The sequence below is a fragment of the Chamaea fasciata genome, unplaced genomic scaffold (assembly GCF_029207755.1).
Source record: "Chamaea fasciata isolate MVZ Bird 193981 ecotype frontalis unplaced genomic scaffold, bChaFas1.0.hap1 SCAF_5, whole genome shotgun sequence".
NCBI classification, from domain to species: Eukaryota; Metazoa; Chordata; class Aves; order Passeriformes; family Sylviidae; genus Chamaea; species Chamaea fasciata.
Genome location: NW_027094090.1, coordinates 38,926,986 through 38,949,982, shown reverse-complemented (window position 1 = coordinate 38,949,982; position 22,997 = coordinate 38,926,986). Strand labels below are relative to the sequence as shown.

Genomic DNA, 22,997 nt, shown 5'->3' with positions numbered 1-22,997 from the left:
GAATAGTAATTAACGGGGATTTACCTACAGTGGTAATTTCTTTCCCTAAATAGGAAAGAATTATGTGATTTTGACTTTTGAAGTTGTCAAAAAATTAAATGCAGGATATGTGATACACAGTAGAAGTGAAGAACTCAGATGAGCCGGTATGCTTTGGGCCAAATTAAGCACAGTGAATTTTACTGCAAGGCAGTGAATTGGTTTAATTGACAAAATGGATCCCTGGCAAAGAGGCCAGGGAGGGGAATACATTATGAGCTAGTTCATCATGTGGCCAGACCTGTTAAGTTGGTCAAATCTAGGTTTACAAATTATGGTGTCTACTAATTCTGAAAACTTGGTTAATATGCCAAAGTTTAGTCTTAGCAGCTTCAGAGCAGAGTAATGAAGGAGTACCAGGCCCTAAATTCTTGTCCAACCTTCGTATTTTTTGTGAGTGCAGACCTTTTTATTTGAACTTTTATTCCAGACTAGAATTTTAGGAAGTGTACTTTCATGGAGAGCAACAGAACCCGATGCAGCTAGTTATTATAGCAAAGTGAGGACGTGAGAGAAAGCAATCTTACCAACTTTCTAAAAGACCCAGTGAATCAACTTATCTTTATGTCCCTCTATTTTCCCTCCCATTTGTGTTTGCTTACATTTTAAATACTTGAAGGCTGAAGCTACATTTTAGTGACTGAGTGCAAACTCTGTAATTTACGTGGTTTGACATTGGTTGGTGATGCTCCAGTTAAAGTTATTAATAATCATTAGATAAAACTGGATCTTCAGTTTTTGATTAAAGGTGTAATATAAAGCCCAAGTGCATTCAATACCAATTTAGTAGTACCTCTGCAATGAATTTTCTGTCTTATTTTCTCCATTTACTCAATGCAAGTAGTAAAGATCTCAGAAATATCTACTTTAACTAAATTTATTACTTGATTCTCTACTTGCACGCACAGAAAAGAAATGTTACACGTTGGTTGTTTCAAACCTGATTGTTCTGGAAGTCGTAATCCAAAGAATACTGTATTTTCCCTAGCTTCTCGACTTCTTTAGCTTCTTCCTTCTCTTCCCCATCAGTCAGCCCAGTCTCAGCATCATCATCCTTAAGAGCCTAGAAAGAAGAAATGTAATATTCATAAATGAGGCAAATGGTTAAGGAGCAGTTTAAAATAGACATGATCCTCAAATCTATTTTAGAGCCATTAAAAGCAAGCATAACAGCAGAAATTCAAATATGCAGTTTTCATATATATCTCTACTTTCTGAATTGCTCAATAACATGTTATAAATCAGCAAGCAAGCAATGGAAGTAGGAAGAAAGCTCCTTGGATTATAACAAGCAAGGATTGTTATAAAACCTGTAAGTAGAAACAAAGTATCATCTTGATGAGAAGAAATAGTTCTTCTGGGATCAGACTGGCTCTTAAAGAAGCACAAGGAGGCAAACATGCTATTAAATAAGCAAAGTCACGCATTCATTCAACTTAAGAATCTTGGCAATGTCAAACCTGGTTGTACATGCTGTGCATTGTTTGCATTTGGCAACACATTTCTGTAGGACTACTGTGATAAAGAGCATGTGCTGTGGATGAGCTCTTTCTACAATCATATGCCAAACATTTTTCATGTTTTCTAGAATGAATATGGAAGCAAAGTTTCCACCATGCCATTAGCAAATGCATGTTCCTCCTTCTCCCTCCCTCCCGAGACCAATTTCCTTTTATTCATTCTCGCAATAAAGCTTGGCTGAACCAAATTGATTGCAAGCTGATTTTAGTTTGCATAGAAAGAAACACAAAAATAAAGAAATACAGAACTGCTTGCAAGCTTTGTCTATTGCATAAAGCCTATTTTTTAAAGGACACAGCAGTTATCTTAGATTTTATACATAATTAAAATACTAAAGGATGTAATTTTTTTTCCTGTACCAGAAAGCAGAAGTATTTTCACTGTGTAAATGATAATCCATACAATTATTAAACCACATGAACCATAATTAACTATGTAGAGCCTATTCCAACAGATTCTTTCCTGGATAAGAAGTGAAAAATAGACAGAAGTGATGGGGCAAATAGTCAAAAATTGTGGAAAATGTGGAAGCAAAGTTGAGAGTGTGAAAATAAAGAATCAATACTGAGCAGTCATCCATAATTGTTATATGCATGTAACAGTAAACAGTAATAGCCCTGTCTGTCTGTAAGAGCCCTATCTGAATGAAGGTTCTTTCTATATGAAGCTTCTACTTGCACAGACAAAGTGCCAGAATAAGATGTATTCTTTGCTGCAATGTAATTTTTCTGAAATTGTGGTTTTTTGTGTTGTAGGAAACCTACAGCATTCCTTAACAACAGGTTGCTGCTGGAGCTCTCTGAAAAGGTAGCAAGGCTAGAGAGCAGCTATATACATAGCTGATAGTGGTTAGGGAAAGAAGAAACATGAAAGTATTAACATTCTCACTCAGCCTTGAACACAGTGAGGGCCACACAACAGTTGTGTGGGTTTGGAAAGAAGGAAGATTCATCTCTGAAGTAGAAAATGTTCTCCAGAAGCCAGATCTAAATTCAAAAGGTCAGACTCAAAACTGTATGATACTAAGCAATAATTTCTCTACCTTTGAAATTAGCTAGAAATTCTGTTGGCAAAGCTCAAATGAAACCAATCCAACAGCTTTGATTTTTGCAAGCTGAGGAGCTGGGTCTCAGGTAAACATCTGAATGTTAGTGAATGATGGACTCTCTAGTAGAAACATAAATTACACTGTAGCTGCATGAGATTGGTGGGAAAGGTCAGTGATAGAGAGAATCACCTGTGAGACTGGAAGAGTAGCATTTCTAAACTAAACCCTTTCTATTCAGAATGGTGGAACTGCCTGAAATGCAATTTAATTTGAGACATTTTATCACCGAGCTCTTAGTAAGTTCCCTGACTGTGGAACAACATTTTTGTTAGTACAAGAAGTGTGACACTTGAAAACTGATAGGCTCTCTGGCAGACCATACATGGGATTTTCAGAATATGGAGTGATGTGATTATGCCAAACTCTCTTGCCTTCAGTAAATAAAAATAAGTTTCGTTTTAGTGATCATAAAAAAAAAAAAAAAAAAAAAAAAAAAAAAAAAAAAAAAAAAAAAAAGGTGACTCAATCCATATGAAGCAACCAGGTTTATTTGAGCCTGGAGAAAACAGGAAATAGTAAGTGAGAGTGGGAAGTTAACTCTAAGATCCACTGCTCTCAATCATCCCACTACGGACCTAAATGAGGACTCCATGATAAAAGCGTGATATACAGCTCCAGTATATTAGTGTTCCTGGGACAAGTACTGGACTTTCTGCTTTTCCATCTACATTTGACCTGGATTTTCTTTGAGAGGAAACATCCTATGGCCATTCCCCAGGGAGAAAAGTGAGAATGTAAAAAGAACCTTATATGCTAATTTTCAAATAAGAGGAATTTGTAAACAGTCTGTTAAGGCAAATGTTGTATATCCATACTTTCTCTGGGAAAACTACATTCTCTTCTGCAAAGCTATTCAGTCCAGGTGACAGAGCTGTGGGTAGCTCAGTGTGAAAAATGTTCTTACTGTGACTACAGAAAATTTAATGGGATGCTAACATCTCTCTTGCAAGGGAGTTTTGAAGTGCAGGCAGAAAACACTCTATGGTTAAGAAAACACTGTATGGTTCAGAAACTTGTCTTCACAGGTTATGAGGAGCCTATTGGAAAGGTGAAAGCTATTTCCATGAGAGATGGAAAACACTGTACACTACTGACATCAGCTGATGAGCAGCATGATTCTTCTTGACCTTGACTCAGAAACACTGAGCCACTAAGAAAAAGCACAAGGAAAGAAAGAGTGTTTGGATATGGACAAGTTTGCGGCACTGGGGGGAGAATAAAAAAAGACAAATAATCTCTACAACAGTCTCTAAATAATAGTTTTTACTGTTAGGAGAGGAATTTGCTTTCAAACTAGAGGCTAATGCTTCAGGAAGAAGCTGAGTCAAAAGAAGCACCAAAGTTTCTCATGTTTGATTTAGCTGCTGAGTTCCAAAGAAGAAGAAGAATTGGTTTGCTTCAAAGTACTTGAAACACCCCACAGGGATTTTAATTTTCTATTGAGATTCTCTGAAAGATCAATATTTAATGGAATTCTACTACAACCCTCCATTTATGGCATACTGCATCATACTGTATCGAATCTTACTGTTGCATTGCTACAATCAATTAAAATAAGCAGCTATATTTTATTTGTTTTAAAAACAATGAAATATTTTTAATTATAAACAAGCTTTTTCCTCAAGCCTTTTCAACTGATAAACTGTAACCAGAAAGACTGGATTTAGATGCAGAGGAATGTAAGACTTGTCTTCTCCAACATTTTCTTTAACTTCATGACATTTTAAATATTTTTTCTATGAAATATGTAAAATAGAAATGCATAATTGCATTGTGCCAGAGACTGGATTTATCTTTTCTAATTTGAGATGACCATGAATTTTACTCAAGCAGTTTCTTCATTTCTGCATTACATATGCAGAAACATACAACAGTGAAACATCTCTGTCCTCTCAAATGCATATAAGTATGTCAAAAATAGGCTTGTACGTAAGCAGGTGTAGGAATGTACCAAGAAAGTGTTAATCCAGTACAAACATTTCAAGGTGATAAATCTTTCTCTACTGAAATCAGAACCATTACACTGCAGTGGTTCTTACAACAGAAAGAGCTAAATTACAGCAATTTGAGATCCACTGTTCAATCTGCTGGTTGCATCTTCACTTCCATAATGTTATTAAGAGTGGTTTTGCAGCCTCCTCTTTTCTTCTGAGTTGTTAAAGAAAATGCCTAATTTTCAATCCTTTTGAAACTGCACACCCTGTAGTGGGTTTTTACACTTCCTGGTTTTTTTTCTCCCTCTCATTCCCCTAGCTGACAAAAGCCTCTCTCTGGTGACACTGCATCCTGAACACTGCAAACATCCCTTGCTTTCAGCTCAGCTCCACCAAAATCCCTGCACCTTGTCACTAGGTTTGCCCCACTACTATCAATCACAAATGAGATTCTAGGGCTTAAAATAACTATAATCCCACCCCAAACTATGTGTAGAAAATGAGAGGTTCTGCAAGGGCAGTAGCTCTGTTGGTTGCCTCCATATTCCACGTGTGCAGAAGCTTCAGGAAAGCAAAGTGGTAGGAGACTCATGTAACAAAGCTGCTGCGGCAGCAAGTGTACTTGCTTGCCTCTTTACTGAGAGGCAGAGGCCACAATCACGACTGAGTCACATCCTGCTAATGGCTAGTTTATGTTGTAAACCATTTAAAATGCAAAGTGTCTTTCACTTTTGTATTTAAAGAAATGCTTTCATTAACATAGTTTTTAGGGTTCCTCCTGTTCATGGGGTGGTCTACAGCCTCACTTCTAAGGAAACAAACTACCACTAAGCAAGAAGGAGAGACATTGGGAAGCAAAACAAAACACCGGTGTCAGCCTGTAAGTTTGTTAGCTGCATGATGCATACAGCTGTCCTGATATCCATCTCCACTTGCCCCTCCATCATTTCTTTTGGAATGGTGAAGGAAATACTGTTTTAATGTTTGGATGATGCCCAGTCCTCAGGCTTGTACAACGCCTGGTGAGCTGAAAAAAGAAAACAGTAAGATTTTGTAGCAAGAATGTTCTGTGCCATGTCCAACAATGAATTTATTGGAAAGGCAATTTTTCATCCACAACTAGAAATGACTGCTGTTCCACTAACAGTGGTGCACCTCTTATCAATATCTTTTCCATTCAAGAACACCCTAATTCTGATCTGGCCAATTTTTATCCCAAGGGAAAACAAAAGCCTTTAAAAATTCCTGTCTGGTTCCCTATCACAAAGCAGACAACCCTGCAATTGTAACATGTTCTCTATCAGAGTCCCTCAGAAGGAGAGGCAACATTTCATTCATTCGGCATCTGTTTTCTCTCCATGAATTAATTTAAAGAGCATGTTGTGCCTGGGTTTCCAGTGGCTGCGCCAGGCTTTGGTCATTGTGAAATCTACTTTGCCACTGCTGCTGTAAGAATGCTGGCCTCACATACTAGCAGAGGGCCACACTGATGTATACAACAAGAAAAACCCTGCTGGGTTCAGCATGCAATGCCTTGACTTGCTTGATTACTTCCTTGCTTGTTATCCAGCTTTTAAATGGTCTTGGGTTATTCAAAAGGTTTTCTTTCTTTAGGAGCTCTATGACATGAGGTCATCATGTTCAGCTTAAGACCTTGCTGTACTGTTTGAGTACTAAAATACCAACTTAATCTGGTGCAACAGAAAAATACAGAAAATGCTGAAGGTGTTCAGTGTAAAATATGAATACATTCATTTATATAGGAGCTGTTAAGCTCATAAATCAACATGGTTTTGATGTTTTATAAACACCTGTAGCCAGTGTTTATAGGCTGAAAAAAGATGAATCTGATCTCAACCTGGAAGCCTATTTTGGAAGTTCATCCTCTGGGCCAGGGCTCTGCTCTGAAAGCAGGGCCCATGTGTGCGCACTAAAAGTAGCAGGCACTCCTGCAAGCACGCTGCCGTGCTCTGCCCCCACCTGCCATATGGCAGGCAGCGCCTGCTTGCACTGAGCAGCAGGCTGTGAGTGGGAGGCAGCTTTAGGCTGCTTGGCCAGTGCATGCTGCTCCATCAATTGTTCTTCATCCTCCCCAAATGAATGGCACTGGGCCAGATAGAAGCGTGCTTTGGGACAGAGCTGGCTCCTTGACCTGGGAGGACCACTCAGAGTACTACATTTATTTCTGTTTGAAAAATCTGTCATACTATATAATTAGGACTACATGAACTTGATAGTGAAAATTAACCTAAATAAAGCCAGACATCATTTACTGAGTGCCACTTTGATCTATGGAGAGAAAGTTGGCACAGACCTGTTCTACTGGCTTAGGTCCTTTAAAAGAGGTAAGATAATCCTCTGAACATCTTCTAAATAGGACTTTATGAAGTACCTGATATTCTCATGTTTGAAGGCTGCTTGCTATTCATATTTATTATCTGTCAATTTGTAAGAGTAAATCCCCTTGTTTAAAAAGAAAACTATTAAATATTCCCAAATCTTTAGTTTTTATTTTTAAAAAATGTATACCTCATTAATATGAACGGCTGTTCTTGTTGTAGATTATGCATTCTCACTAACTTCAGACATAATGTAAGAGTTTAGCTCTCTATAAAGTCTGTGGATATAGGTAAATGTCTTGAGAGTCTGATTCAAGTCACTTAATTTAAGGACTAATTGCATACTTCCTAAATGCCACTCCAATAGGAACTTGCAGACTCTGGTCTTGAATAAAGAACTCAAAATATGATCTGTTAATCAAGAAAATGCAAAAAATGTCCTCGAAAATGGAAGCTTCCACTAGTAAGACCTTCAATAAGGAAAACAAGATACGTAAGACAACTAGTAGAATCTGCATCTTTGTATCACCCTAACAGTACAATAGATTAAAAAAGAAGTAACTAATTAATTACTTTACAGAAAAAAATAGTTTAATGAAGGAGGAAAACAAACTCCGGAAGCATACAAAACAAGCTCCCATGTTTTCTTGGAAGTGACTGAGAGGAGGAGACGGGGATACAAATAAGTCCAGTCTTGTGTCTCAGAGCTACTGCTGCCATATTTTCAGGCTTCTGAAGTCTAATATAAATCTAAATTTTGAAAGAGTTTTACAGGAAACCTATTTGTAGAACACAAACACTCATCTATAACGTTTTATTTCCATAAACGTTATTCACATTTTTCAGGAAGTTTTATGCACAGTGCACAGTTGTCCTTGAGGCAGGTGAAAAAGCAGGACAACTGGTCAAGGCTGAGATTGAATTAATGTATAAACAGGACTCAGCCAATCCATTTTGACTGCCACAGTAAACTTATTTGGCTTGTTTTCTAAGAAGACTCGTCCTGTAGTGGCTCTGCAGCATATCATCTTTCTGAGTGTGAATTAGGATGTCTCACTGCATTGTGGATAAGCCATAGTAAGCATTAATGCCACCACAGGCTGAAGATGACAACAAATGGAAACTGGCATGCTGACACCAAGATAGGTAGCACTGTGGAATAAATTCACTCACTATTCTCTAGGCATTCAACGGGGAAAACAAACAAGCATGTAATCAAATATTGCAGAAGAAAAGACCACTGTCAGCAACAGAGCTTCTGTTACTCAGAAAGACCCTCTTGGATTTTTTTCTGGCAAAAAAAGGCTTGAGTTGCTTCAAATGAAGTCCAGGCTCTCTAGATGACAGTGTGGATTATCTTGACTTCATTTGGGCTATTGTCTTCAGGCGGACAGGTCAATGAACTCCGAAATATTTTAGGGCACCTAATACTAAAAATCTTGTTCTGTCAGTATTTTTGTCTACATGAGGGCAAGGGCATTTGATGATCAACAGCTAGAATCATAAGGTGAATCAATCTAAAAAAACCCCATTGTATGTTGACATTTGGCTGCGTGCAATTGCAGCTCTCACTGTCATGTCACTTTATAACATCAGCTACTTAGAGAGGAACATAAATCAGAATATTCAGATTAAGTTAGTGCATAACCCCAATGTAAAAGGAAGGCCTATATAAAGGAAAAACAAACATACAGAGAAGTCAGATGGCTGACTGAAGGACACAGGAAGTCAGTAGCAGAGCCAAGAACATACTACTCATACTCCAGGCTGCAGTACATACACCTAATACCAAATCCCCTGTTTCACCTAACACACATACTGTAAGCCAAAAATTCTTCACTAGTTACTGTGTTTTAGCCTGATACAATGAGAAAGGGATGAACTATTAAATCTCATTTTCTACAAATGCTTCGTGACCTAATAAAATGTTCAGACCACAACAATTATTCTCGAAGTAATAGGGCTAAAATTTTAGTAAGTTCGCAGTGCCGCTATTGATGACTGAAATGATTATGTGTATTTCTTTTCTTAGCCCACAGGCTGAGCTTAATAAAGAATTTTGCTGTACCAGTGCATTAATAAATCTGAAGCTATTACACCACCTCTGAAGCAGAGTCTTAAGGGCCTTTTTTCCCCCCCCCAAGGAAAAAAAAGTAGTGGGAGCCACCAGGGGCATTAGTAGAGACTGAAAGTTACGAAGATGAAAACCATGATGGGAAGATCTCACAAAAAAACTAGTGCCAGTTGTCACTAGGTTGCACTAACAGAAATCTGTTCTAAGACCACTTAAAAAACTTTGGTATGGAACACTAAGAATTTAATGGGTGAGCACTGTACTGAGATGATGTGAGAGCCCACAGCAAGTTTCATGAGATAGCAGTCATTTTAGCAACACTTAGAAACTAAGACATTAAAAATACACATTGCTTCTGTCTACTTTTGATATGCTGACATTTATACAAAAAGAAAATATAATTAGCAAGTAATTTTTATGTGCCAATCAATTTTAAACTTGAGCTTTCTGGTACAGTTTGATTTAATATTTAAACTATAGCAAGAATGACAACCTCCTTTCTTCCACCCTCCTCCAGCCTCCCCCCAAATATATATCCAACCAAAAAATATCCAATCAATTTAGTTCAGCCTCTTGATGTGTGTATCAAAGCTACTACATGTCCATCTCTGCTAAGGAGACAGAGCTGTCAGGAGACTATGCATGAGAGCTTAAGTCTAGGTGCGTCCAAATAGCAAAATAAACCTACCGCAAGTGACAATCCAGAACAGTCATGAGACAAAACATAGACAAGGAGGACATAGGAGGAAGAAATAAAAATTAAAACATCCACACACAAACATTAGAAAAAAACATGGAGAAATGACCTTTTTTACAGTTGTACATTCATCAACAATTTTACCTTCCCTAGAAGGAATTTAATTCTCCCAGTGGTCCGTGGTGGAGCTGTATACTTGACTTGAAAAACTAAGCCTTGCTTGCAATGGAAATGGGTCTCAAGACTGAAAACCTAACCTTATTTTCAATTCACCTCCCATTCTACCTCATTTTAGCTACATTTTTTGATAATCTTCATATAAAGACAGTTTCTCTTTTGAAGTTGTGTTTAGGGAAGTGAATATTTTGAAGCACAAATATTCCAAAAGAGAAAAAAAACTTATTCCCCTTTCTGTAATATCTAGCTATCATGTGTGACTTTTGAGCTGACTGTGTCTCTGTGTCAAAACGATCTTCAACCATGCCAGGTTACATGGCTCTATAATGATTTGGCATGAATGCACATGAATAAAAATAGTTCAGAACTTCTCCTTAACAAAAAAAATCCAGACTAAGATTAAAATTATATTTCCAGGAGCTGTTACTTTCAATTTACCAAATGGCACTCTCTTTCAACTTCATGTGCCTAGGGAACTAAGATCCTGCAAGATGCCACATGACTAGCAACTACTATTATGCACTCTTAGCTGAAGGCAGAAGTAATTAGCACTTGCAGGTTCAGGTCTAACAATGATTGAAGTAGGTTTTTCAGTTTTTGACATTACTACTGTATGTTGCCCTTTATAATGGCATTAGACCTACATCTTACTCTTCAATTACTTTTTTAACAATTTGCTTCTTTGAATAGCAAAAGGCATTCTTATTATTCCCCTTTCTGTTTTATGCCAGGGCCTATGAAGTGCTTCAGTTCTCTTAACTGAAATACGCTACATTTAGCATTGCCTTGAGTTCAGCTAGGTATATTAAAACCTGCACTGGTAAATCAAGATTAACTGTTAGAATAAAAAACACATCATAGAGAAAAACATGACAGCCAAAATGTTGCATTAAGAATGAAGTTGGCAACAGTTACTTGAATGCCAAGGACTTAAAATCTGTACACAGTCAGACTGCTAGAAATGAAGTTCAGGTGCTAATTTAAGAACCTTTTAGCCTGGGTTTGAAATCCCAGACAGTGAGGAGAGGTGGCTGGAGAGTTGGTGATCTACTTATTAAAGGTCTGACATTTACATCAACAGTGAATCTACCCTCCTTAGGTTCAACTGTGCAAAACAAAACCTGCTAGTTAAATCCCAAAATATCCAGGAAAATGTAGGTTTAAATAGCTATACCAAGTATTTTGAATGAAATCATCTTAAAATACCTATCTGTGCAAACTTTAAAGGTCTGAGCTCTCTTTGTAGATTTTAAATGCAGGATTCAGGTTTTTTTTCAAATTTTCCCATTAAAAAGATACAAATGGAACTCAATATTAATAAAATAATGTAATTTTGCATTTCAAATACTTATTTTCCAAGAATCCATGGTCATTTATCCAGGTCCTAATGAATATAATTAAAAACACTTAATAATACATTGTAAATACAACAAAGGCCTTACATGATATGGAACAAATTCCACATAAATATCAATCAACAAACTGCACATTATTTATCCTATGACAAAGTATTAGGTTTGTTACCATTAGCAGGACATAAAAAAGTTCTCAAGAAATTTTTCCATCAGCATAATCAAAGCAGTTCTTCCAAATTATTCTGGGTTTAATGAGAGGAGCTAGCTAACAGTAGCCTAGAATAACCCAAAACTGGTGATCTAATTTTTCATACATTGACAGAGAAATATTTCACAATTCTTAGTATTAATACCTCAGAACAAAGTCTATAAATCAAATACAGGGATGAATGCTAAAACAAAGTGCTTTAAGGAGGTTTTTCACATTCATCATACGGAGAACCAAACCTAGCAAAATATCTTCTTCAAGGGAGAACCCAGAATTCCTTCTCTGATGTGTTTTGAGCTCAGTTTCACTAATCCTTCTAACCTTGGAATACCTCCATCTACATTAGTGATTTTGTGTACTGAGAATGCTTTTTCAGGAGTGAATTTGTCTTGTCTTGGTGTCACACACTCCAGTACACCAGTGTGGCACATGAAGCATTGTATCTCCAGGAGAAACCAAGGTTGAAACTGCACACCAGTGCAGTATCCAAAGTACTCCACTTGCAATGGGGATGTAAGGGTCTCCAGCATTTTCTCTTTGTCCTCTTGTCCCTGACACTGAAACTGGAAATAGCTTGGATAGCTCTACACTTACTCATTATTTCCCCGCACTTACCTGAGCTCCTTTCTGACTCCTCTCACATGATCTATTGCAGCTGGTCATCAGACTTGTAAGGCCTCCTCACCCACTCTCCTAATTTCACTCTTCCCCTACTACATCCTACGTGCCTGGAAAAGCATGTTAACCTGTTCCAGGACTCTTACGACTGCTGATGAGCCACACTGGTGGCTGTTCCATCACTGAGCAGTGGCATTTCACCACTTGTTCTGGACTGGTCCATGTGCCTCTTAAGCTATCATGCTTTAAGATTCTCTCCTTGGATCTTGTCCCTGACCAGCTGGCCTTAGTTCTGGGGTTCCCAGCTTTGACTTGTATTTCTGACCAACCTGCTTCAGTTCAGCTTTCTCCTATACTAGATCCCAGCTTGTGGAATCATCTCCATATTCCTGAACATGTTTTTATCCTCTCTTTTTGACTGGGTAATCACCCCTGTATTGGTCTAGCACAACTTCCCCAGCAGTCTTGGGAACATGGATGTGACTATGCAACATCTTTAAAATTATTTGCTCCTACTTAATGAGGGTTTGCAAAGCAATTCTCTAAATTTCTTCAGTCCTTCTTTTTTGAAAAATCTAGCCCTCTGTCTTCTTAGCTTAGGAAATCTCTGAGCTTTGAGAACAAACAGATACTTCATGTTTATTTCGTCATTCTGCTACTAATTCCCAACAGTTTGCTCCAGGAAGAGCATTACTAAAATCCCGTGAATAAAAACCTTTGTTTTCTTTCAGGAAGGTCTGTGGCCCTTAGTATTAAGCCCAGTAACCTCTGCTTCTCTTCCACCAGGCAGATCTGAAGGACAAGTTTTTCTACCCTTATGAAAATGATGATGCTCTCAAAGGGCATTATATTAATCTTCTTCTCCAAGTTACTCAGTTGCCTTACAGCTCCAAGTATAGCCTGTCATGTTTAATCTTTTCCTCTCTAGCACAAAATGAATTCTCGAAACATCACTGTGTCGAATGTCCCTGTGGTTTTCCTTTTTCATTATTTCCCCTTGTTTCCAACTCTCATTTTTGCCTCTATACTATTGTTTCCTTCTCTGAAAGGAAAAGCCGAACTTTTGTGTAAAAAGAAATTTAGAGCTCACAACTACTTTTCTTTATCATGCAATCTCAGAAATACCATTAGTAAGATACACAAACACTGTACTGGGTCTTGAAAAAGGTACAGTAAAAATTGCACACAGTTGCTCCATTTTTGAAGCAAGCAGGATACCTGTGATAAACTCGTCCCTTTAGGATGAGTCATTATATGCCTGCTCATGATTTTTTAGCAGAGCAGGGAAATTGGCTAGCTACTTCATCAGTGATGCCACACCCATGTTCATCTCTTGTGATACCACTGAGGAGATGCTGTCAATCAGTCCACTCTTCACAGAGCCACTACTGAGACAACAAGCACAGCTTTTTCTAGACACATCAAAAAGAAACCTTCAAATGCAACCCAGAAGTTCAGGAAATGGAGAGGTACTTTACCTGGTCTTTCATGCTTTTCCCTAAATCTTTAACATCTTTCATGTTAATAGCATTCTTCCCTCCCTTCTCCTTTCCCTTCTTCTTGTTCTTCTTTTTGAACAAGCATTTCTTACAGAGACAAAAGCAGCAGGTGAGGATTAATAGGACTGCAACTATGGCTATGGCTATTAAGGCCCAAGGTGGCACTGGAAGAAAAAAAGACACACACACAAAAAGAAGGTGGTAAACTGTTAGTAGGGTTAAATTTAGAAACAAGCACATTTCTCTCACAGCTAAGCCTTTTTCAATGAAAATGCCTTGCAGAAATACCTGAGATCCTTTCTAAAATATTCTGTCATCATTTATATATTTCTCCCAACTGAGCATTTGCCCATACAATGCCAATTTAACATATCTATCTATATACAAGCCTGGTGACACATATCAAACTCACTTGCAGCTATTTTGATTCATCAACCATCTGAAAACAGTATATCCAAAATATTTACACTGTGCAATCTGTAAAATGCTCGGCACATTTAAGCAATTACTTGTTTCTTTCTTTAATCATCTCCCCAACCCACCTGGCATTGTGGCTGAATCGGGTGGAACTGACTGGAAATTTCCCTTTCCTGGAATGGTATCTGATCCAAGCAGTCAGTTCTAATGAACAGCCCTTTTCCTCTGCCCACTGCTGTACTTGACAGATTCACAGATTCCTTGCAATAGCTGCAGGTCAAGGTCACCAGTGAAGACTGACCATGGAAGGACAAAGGGCTGTCCAATCCACCGGCATTTGTCCTATTTGGCATCATGCCCTTAACACTAGCAAAGTTTCAGCACACAGCTATATTCTCACCTACACTCTCCTATAAACAAAAGATTGTGTGACATTTTTTCATTAAGTTCAGGATGCAGGACATGGCTGAAGCATGAATAAATAAGAGAGAACACTTACTAGCATAAAATGTTCTTATTAAAGATCAGAATTTTTGGAAAGAAGCAATTCAGATGACACTTAAACACAAGTACTCCAGAAGGCAATTATCTTCACACAAATCAGCTTTAATGACCACTGATTCCCACATTTAAGCAGAACACCTGACAAAATTTTAAATCTTGCAAACTGTCATTTTTTAAAAATCTTGAAATGCACTCAGTTGGTCTGCAAGATACTCAGTGCATTACCTAAAGGTCTCTAATATGATACAGAGCTACAGAGCAAAGCCAAGAAGCGAATCAAATTTGACATGTTGACGTCAGTGAATCACAAAAGGGAATGGACAGTATAAATAGAGAAAATTAATTGCCTAAGGAGCTAAGAGGAGTGCAAGGCATAGTCACTGGAACTTCCACTAGAAATTACCAGTTCAGGAAGATGACAGAGCATCTACACCTTCCTTACTCTATATTTAATGAACATCTTTTCAAACTTTTATTCAAACGACCCTAATGGCAGATAAAAATGCAGGAGAATAGTTAAACAATAATTTCTGTAATATTTTTGTGCCTCCAATTGTTCATTAAATGCAACTGCTATAAAAGGAAAGCTGAAGCATATGTAGAACAAATGAGAACTGATTACTAAACAAATGAATGATAAGAGACAAATGGTGAACAGATTAACAGCTGTTTATGCGATGTACTTTATGAAGTCAGCAGCAGCAGTTCTGCAGTTAAAGTTGCATTAGATTTGAACTTATCACACTTATAATCTGTATTTCATGCATTAGTACTTAATTTTGTCTTCAAATCTGGTATAGTACCGTTTTGTAGCACAACTGACTCTTCTACATTGTTTTCACCCAGCGCCCAGAAATGTAAACCCATGATCTTTCACAAGAACTGTGTGCTCTACTCAAATTCTAAACCTTACATGTGTAGTCAGTTAGACACTAAGCACCTGAAACAGCATCTATACAACACTGCATCTAAGATAACCCACAGGAGTTATGCCAAAAGGAAATGAATGATGTGCCCATATTCAAGCTGATAAATAATCAGCTTTTTGTTTCACTGATTTGTCAGCAGTGCCTGAAGCATGAATGTGGGGAGCAGCAAGATAATGGGATGGGGTTCTGCCAGCAAGATGCCACTCTGTGACGTAAGAGAAGAGGAACACATCAAGTTAACTGTGAGAATCAATGGGTTAAGGAGACAGGGAATGTAGGCATTAATAGGATAAACACATATGCATCCTGCAGATGTAAAAGCTTGTGTACGTAGTGATTTCAAGTGCCTTTGTGCTGAACGTGTTGTATCAGGTGGTATTCTGGCACTGCTGCCTTGGTTCTCTCTGGAGCATGAGGAATGTAGGGTACCTTGGAGAACATTCGAAACACTTGCAGATACCTCAGCTTTTTTTTTACAATGTGTTGTCTGCTCTCATCTGTTTGTAACTTAATTTCACCCAATAGCTCTTGTGATGCAATTAAATGATCATTGAATCTGAGACATTATGCAGAATTCTTTACTTCTCTCTTTGGAGAAAATATACTTCCTTTTTATATTAAACAAAGCATAAGCACTGAAGGAAAAAAAATTGGGGTGGCACAAAATCTGGACATTTACAAAACCCCTGCAAAATTCAAGCTTGAAAAAACAAAAAGGAATGGATTATTTTTTCCAATAGAAGCGTACTATCTCTGTCAAGGAAATGGCTCATTTGAACATCATTGTTGACAGAGATGGTCCAATCAATGCATTTAAATAATAGACTTAAGACAAGTGAAACATACAGTTATCATTGGCTTTGAAGAGATGCTAGTTTCCTTTGAAAAGCATGATTAAAATATTTTAAAATGTTAATCACTTTACATAATAATGACAAAATTTTCCAGAATTACTGAAGACTTGGAGATTTTTTTCTACTTGTGCTCTCCAATTCATGATGCTGCCAGAGGAGCCTTAAATTTGGAAAAAGATAAGATTTCAAATAGCTACTTTTCTATAAAGTCATCTCCAAGTGGACAGACTGAAGTCACTAGCCAATTTGGAAGAGTCAAGTCTGCAGCCTTTTATTTTTCAGGCCGCTGTTTACCAATTGTGACTAGTATCTACAAAAATCTTATCAACAGCGTAAGAAATTTCTGTTCATGCAGTGGCTCATTTTGAAGATTCATATTGATTAATCTCAGTTAGAATTTACCCTAGCTTATATCAAATTTTCAAAGAATTATGTTTTACCAGTGGACAACAGTTGGAACCTATATTTTGAAGATTACCTCCACCCACATGATACCAGATTGACCAGGCTCAGCAATTCGAAACCTCAGGAGGTCTCTGGACACGAACCATTGAAGAAAAGACCTCTGTGGCAGACGAAGCAGGGTGGGTGACTTAGAAAATGCAGATCTTGACCCAGGGATCAAGGTGTCAGGGAGCCAGAAGCTTCTTGTACAACTTGTCTTACCAACTACCTGCACAAGGGGGTGCTTTGAAACAAGCAATACTTACCCATCCAACCAAGCAAAAGCTATTGGTTTAAGGAAAATTAATATGTGTGTAAACTTTCTGGTTTTTCAGTGCTATTTTCTTTGTTCTACTCCTCTGGGAAAATATAGAATACTTATTTTGAAGAAGCTGTCATGAATGTCTACGTGATTTGGTGATTCTACAAAGCTCTTAAGACAAATCTATAAGAGGGGATTTGCTGAGTAGCAGTTAGTAAATAAGGTCTTGAATTAGTGTTATTGATCCAGTCCAGAGTATGCTCTAGGACTTCAGTCAGAAATGCAGGAATGAAGCCTGTTTGTAAAAGGAGAGTGTAGAGAAAAAGAAATGCATGGCTTACTCCTGGGCAACAGCAGGGCACTGAAAGGAGTAAGCTCTAAGAATGTGTCAAATCAAGGCATTTTGGGTACCAATTTTGCATACTTCACTCATGCTGAACAACAGTCAGACATAGATGCAACTAAAAGTGAGCACTTTTATCCCTCTCTGTTGCTTCCTTCCACTGATGACAGCCAGAGCTGTGTGCATATTATGGGTCATTTGATGCACTTGATACATTTCACAAATAAAGCAACTATGATGCTCTAAGATTATCATTTTTGTTTGGGCTTAGGAGTCTGTTTACAAGGTTTATATCCAGACCATTCCTGGAGATCATGCTTGTACTCGTGCTCCGCAGCGATCTGTGAGGGCACAATGTACAGAGTGGGAATGTTTGTCCCCAGAGGTCATCAAGTGATGCTCCAACTGCAGAAGGCAATCAGCCCAAGAGAGCAAACCTAATCCAAAGCACTGCCCCTACAAACCTCAAGTCCTCAGGACTGACTGCTTCATTTCACTGACTTGCTTCTACTGAGCTGCACTAGGTACAGCTTGAGTCCCAACCTGTCATTAAATTTTGGTCCTTTGAGCATGCTAGATTCAAAGGGAAGGATGTATCACTGAGTTATTCAATTTAAGAGCTACAAATTTTGTCATTTATATAAAGACATCCCTACTTGGCATTACACAAAGTACTTGGAGAGGTACAGGCTTTGGGTCTAAAACTGACATTTCCGTTAGATGATCTAAAATTATCAAATGCCTTGGAGGACATTTGACTGCAGAGGAAAGTCTTTAAGCGGGAAGTCACAAAATGTGTAACAGCATCAAAGTGCTGCAGTCTGGGAAAGAGAATAAAATCCTTAATCCTAATGATTTCTTTCCCTTTCTGAGTGCAATGTCAGAGGAAACTTTACTAACTTAGAACACAAATATAGGGAAGGTCAATGAAGAACTGAAGAGAAGAGATGAATTAAAAAATGAAGACTCCCATACCAAAAATACTGTTCACCAAAAATTCCCAATTAAGCAATTAAGAGACCCCATTTAAACTGTAACAGGAAAGGACTATCAGATGATGACAGCTTCCATATCATTCTGCAAAAGAGGCCCATAGCATGCTGGAATTGAGAAATACTAATCATCTATGTTTCAGAGGGGGCATGATGCTTAACAGGAAGCTGCAACTGCCAAATAGCTGTATGTGAAGCACATTGCTGTAATCTAAAGCTCTGGTAGCCTGAACATGGGCACTCTGACAGTTTTAGTTTATTGAACCATAGTTTTATCTTAGCTGTTTGTACTTACAGCTTCTAATCAGGGAGCAAATTCCATAAATAGCCATATTCAGACTTTCTGTATAGAAATTCCCCAAGGACCCTGTTCTTGAAATCAGTTTGACATTCATTAGAAGTTACTTAGAGAAAATGTCCTGAAAGCAAGGACCCAGATAAAAGATACCACTACCATAGCAGAAGGAATACAAAGGTGATCAACGCAAAGTAAACACTGATACATGGTGAAGTGACTCATGAAAGACAAAATCTGAAAATACATACTTGCATATACTGATGATTTAAATACTAGAATTCAGGCTGACACAGCTACATTTCCACCCCAGACACTCTTATGAGTGACCTCTTGTTTTAATAGCATGTTTGCAAAATACTTCTTTTACTTTCTTACATTTACTGCAACTTTTTTTTTTTTTTTTTCTGGTTGAATTTCATGCTGCTACCTTTGACCCATCACTAGAAAGAACCATTACTAAATAACCTAATGAATGCACTCATGCTCGTATTTCTCCCCTTTATTTTTTGAGCATGTGCAGTTGCTTAAGATTATCCCCATGTATAGCTTATGAAAGTTACTGAAGCCTTAACTCTGCTAAAAGAGGTATGGTCTGACAGTGAAAGAACCCCACAAAAAGTAACAGTCCACGGAACTGCACTGATCAGATGAGTTCACTGACTGAATATACCCCCTATAGCTTTTTAGACATTATCATGTAAAAATTATGCAAAATTTCTATGACTGAACATTCCATTCTTTGCAAATAAACCCACACTGTATTTAGCAGTAACCCTTGATACAGCTACAAATTTAGCCAAGGTGCTTGGGGTGTTTGAGGATCTGATGTGCCCACTGTATACTCAAAATCTGGAAGTCAAAATGCACAAAAGAATTAAGATATTTACTTGAGGGCAAAACCACAGCTACTATTGTAATTTGCAAGTCATTTATTAGTGCTGGCATTAATTCACCTTTTACAGCATGAGTTATGTTCTGTCAAAGTAAAACACAATTACCCAACACTGTATCCTCTTCCAGCAGAGTACAACTATTTGTCTGTGTTCCTCTCCCTCTTTAATGTGTTTTGCTCCGTCTCACCTCCAGTTCCTCACTGCTCAGTCTCATCAGCTCCTCTGCCCCTTGTCTCTGGACACACATAGGGGAGAAAGCAAGATGGGAAAGTACAGATGAGACAGGATGGTGAAGCACCCAGAGAGAGGAAGTAAAGTTGCTGAGATGTTTCCTACTTGAAGGAAGTACCTCAGAGAGGTTGCAAAAGCCTTCAAGCTTAAATGTCAGGTTTCATCTGTATAAATATTACAATGAAAACAGCTCCTCTGTTAACCTCCACATTCCCCTCCACCCCCAATCAAAATGAGACAGAATAAGAGCAGAAGAGCATTAGCACAGCCCTGCACTCTGCTGGCTCTGTCACCATCGCTTGGGGCTGCTCTCTTGGGCTCATTTTCAGCTCAGCCAAGGCACTACCTCTTTGGTGGCTACATGGGTCCTTGCCAAGATCCTCCCTGTGGTCCTGGCAGCTGGCTGCCTTTTCCAGCAGTGCCATGCTTCTGCAGGGGTGTCGGCTCTCCTCTTACCCTTTCACACTCTCAACCCTCCCACCTGCTTCTGCTTCCCACTTCCTCCAGCAAACACAGCAATTTCTTCCACTGCCTCTATGAAAGATGATACACAGCACCTGGCACACAACGACCCAGAGGAGGAACCAGCAGCCCAGCTTCTTGCTGCATAGCATGTCCCTTGGGAATGACCGTAACGCTGGCCAGTGTGACAAATAAAACAGCCTCCCTTTGCAGCAAAACCTGTAGGTCACTTCATACAGAAAACAGTGTAGGGAAAGGTATGACTTCAGTGAAAGATGTTTTCTAATCCAGTAGGGTAGTTGTAGCCAGGTGAGAGTTGGCCTCTTCTCCCAGGTGACCAATGACAGGATGAGAGAACAGAGCCTCAAGTTGCACCAGGGGAAGTTTAGACTACATATTAGAAAAAAAATCTTCACAGAAAGAGTGGTTCAATATTGGAATGGGCTGCACAGGGAGCTGGCTGAGTCACCATCCCTGGAGGTGTTCAAAGAAGACTTGATGAGGCACTCAGTGCCATGGTTTAGCTGATAAGGTAATGTTGGGTCAGAGGTCAGACTCAGTGATCTCAAAGGTCTTTTCCAACCTGGTTTATTCTGTGATTCTGTGAGATAATATTTTTAAAATGATGACTCTTATTGGTTCATACACCTGTTGCCATAAAACTTTTAAAATAAAAAAATGAGTTCAGGATTTAGAAAATTGCCAGAGACAGTGCTGGGGCACCATGAGCAGCTGGGAAAGATGAAGAAGGCTGGAGCCTGCAACCATACATGGAAGACAGAAAGGTGTGCTGAATACTTTTCAAAAACTCTATGTGCTAACAACAGTTGAGGCCAAATACTTCCTTGAGAAGGGACAAAATAATTCATGAGGCTAATATTCAACTATGACAAACAAATATATAGAAGTCTGAGATGACTGCTTTGCATCATGTGAACAATTCTATTTTGTGGTTAAAATGATACCTTAAGTTTTAGCTTTTGTATTTTCCAGATTCTGTACTGCATTAGTATATAACTCTGAACTTCATATAAAGGGTTAGCGAGTTCTCTTCACAGTGTAGTTAAACAAAACAATCCTTTTCCAGCCTGACAACCAAGGACACCATTGCAGCTTCAGGCTCAAAAAGTATAAACAACAGGGAACTGAGGAGAGCAGTCTGGGAGAATGGGACTTCATAACCTGAAGCTGTAATTGGACAATTGACCCCAACATGTAAATGGACCAAAACTTATAAAAGTGTGAAAACATGTGATCTGTTGTCCATCTTGGATGTAGCCTAGGCCGGGCAACTGTACTGCCCAAGGTGTATTCTTGAGAGGCCTTTTTAATAAATACCTACTTTATTCCTCTAACACCATTAAACCACTGTTGTGGTTTTGGTTCATTCATCTGAGTCATGGCACCATTTATGGGGTGGTTTCATGTTTGCTGAATTTTGTTTGCTAACTGGGAGATAGGATTTTGGGAGAAAAAGGTGAAACAGGCTCAACTTAAAAGTAAACCAGATATATTTTTATTAACATACACTGAGGAAAAAAAAAAAAAAAGGAAAATGAAACTTTGAAACACCTCCCCCCTACTACAAACTGTTCACTTTCTTACTCAGCATAGAGAGAAAACTATGATTTTTAGTCAGCTGCAGCCATTTAAACACAATCTTGCATCACTATGGGAGAGAAACCTCTCTAGAGTTTATGGAGAACATGCCACAATAAAAGGTCTGGCGGCTCTCAGTGTCACAAATCTGCAACCGCCCGGCATTTTGCAGATTTTGTGCAGTCCCACTTATTTAATAGTTTCCTAAGCTGATTGTGGGCCTCCGCATATTTGGAGTACTGTTTTAAGACTGTCTTTTTCAGTATAAAGTAAGGATTCTTTTCTTCTATCTCTAAAATCGTCTCTATCTCAAAAGAAATAGAGACTTTCTTTTATGCCCAGGAGCCGGTGCCTTACTCTATTTAAAATTCTCAATTAAATCTCATTTATATCAGCACACACAACCCTTCGGCTAGAACTTGCATTCCCCCAAACAGCATTATGATATTAGAAGAAATAGTCCATTTCTTCATAGTTCACATCCAGAGAAGTCCGGTCAAAAATGTCTACTTCTTCTATCAGTTTTTTTCATTGACTTCATTTCATGCTGTTTCTCTATGTTTTAAATTACTCTGTCTTCCATAGAAAAGAGAAAGGGTTAATGTCTTTGCCCAGAGTCTTTTTATGTCTCCAGCTGACTCCCAAAACTTCAAGACTGCAAGCAGCGGTGGGAGGAAGGAGAAGGAGGGCATGCTCAGGAACACTGATGGATAACCCTCTTCCACCACTGGTCAGATCCAAAGCAACTCAAACTTGGATCAGCTCCTTGGAGCTCTGCAGAAAGATTCTCAAGATTTTCTCCTCCTTTGGACCAGAGGCTCCAGCAGCCAAGCCAAGAGCATGGCCACCGCGGCCCCTGGGGCAGGGCCAGCCCTGCTGGTCTGCAATCCTCCTCCTCTCCCCATGGGAGGAGCCGGGGCAGAGAGCGGACATTGCCGGCCCGGCCGCTCTCCCACAGGGAGCGCCCCCCGAGGCCTGGCCGGGCCTCGCCTGGGGAGGCCTAGCCCGAACCTCTGACTTACGAGGCGATGTTAACTCCTTGCCAGCCAGAAGAAGAAAAAGGGGAGAGTCACCTGGGCCTTTTGATTTAAGTCTGGGCCCTCCAGAGGCGTATGCAACACTTGTATTCATCAGCCAAGCTGTCCATGTTATAACTTCCTTAAAAAAACCCCAACCCTTTCACATTCATTCTAAACCACC

The 22,997-nt window shown here is 38.8% G+C and overlaps 1 protein-coding gene across 3 annotated transcripts in view; it reads right to left on the bottom strand.

Annotated features, from left to right (window-relative positions):
• The window catches only part of SYT1 (synaptotagmin 1), a 338,139-nt gene that overhangs the window by 74,863 nt on the left and 240,279 nt on the right, over positions 1 to 22,997 (bottom strand). For 2 of the 3 annotated variants that reach the window (XM_066183296.1, XM_066183295.1), the window contains 2 exons: positions 13,549 to 13,733; positions 980 to 1,102 (listed from right to left, as the gene is read on the bottom strand). In XM_066183296.1, the coding sequence (XP_066039393.1) occupies positions 980 to 1,102; positions 13,549 to 13,733 (308 nt within the window). The remainder of the gene's footprint in view (positions 1 to 979; positions 1,103 to 13,548; positions 13,734 to 22,997) is intronic. The other variant, XM_066183298.1, reaches the window with a different exon arrangement.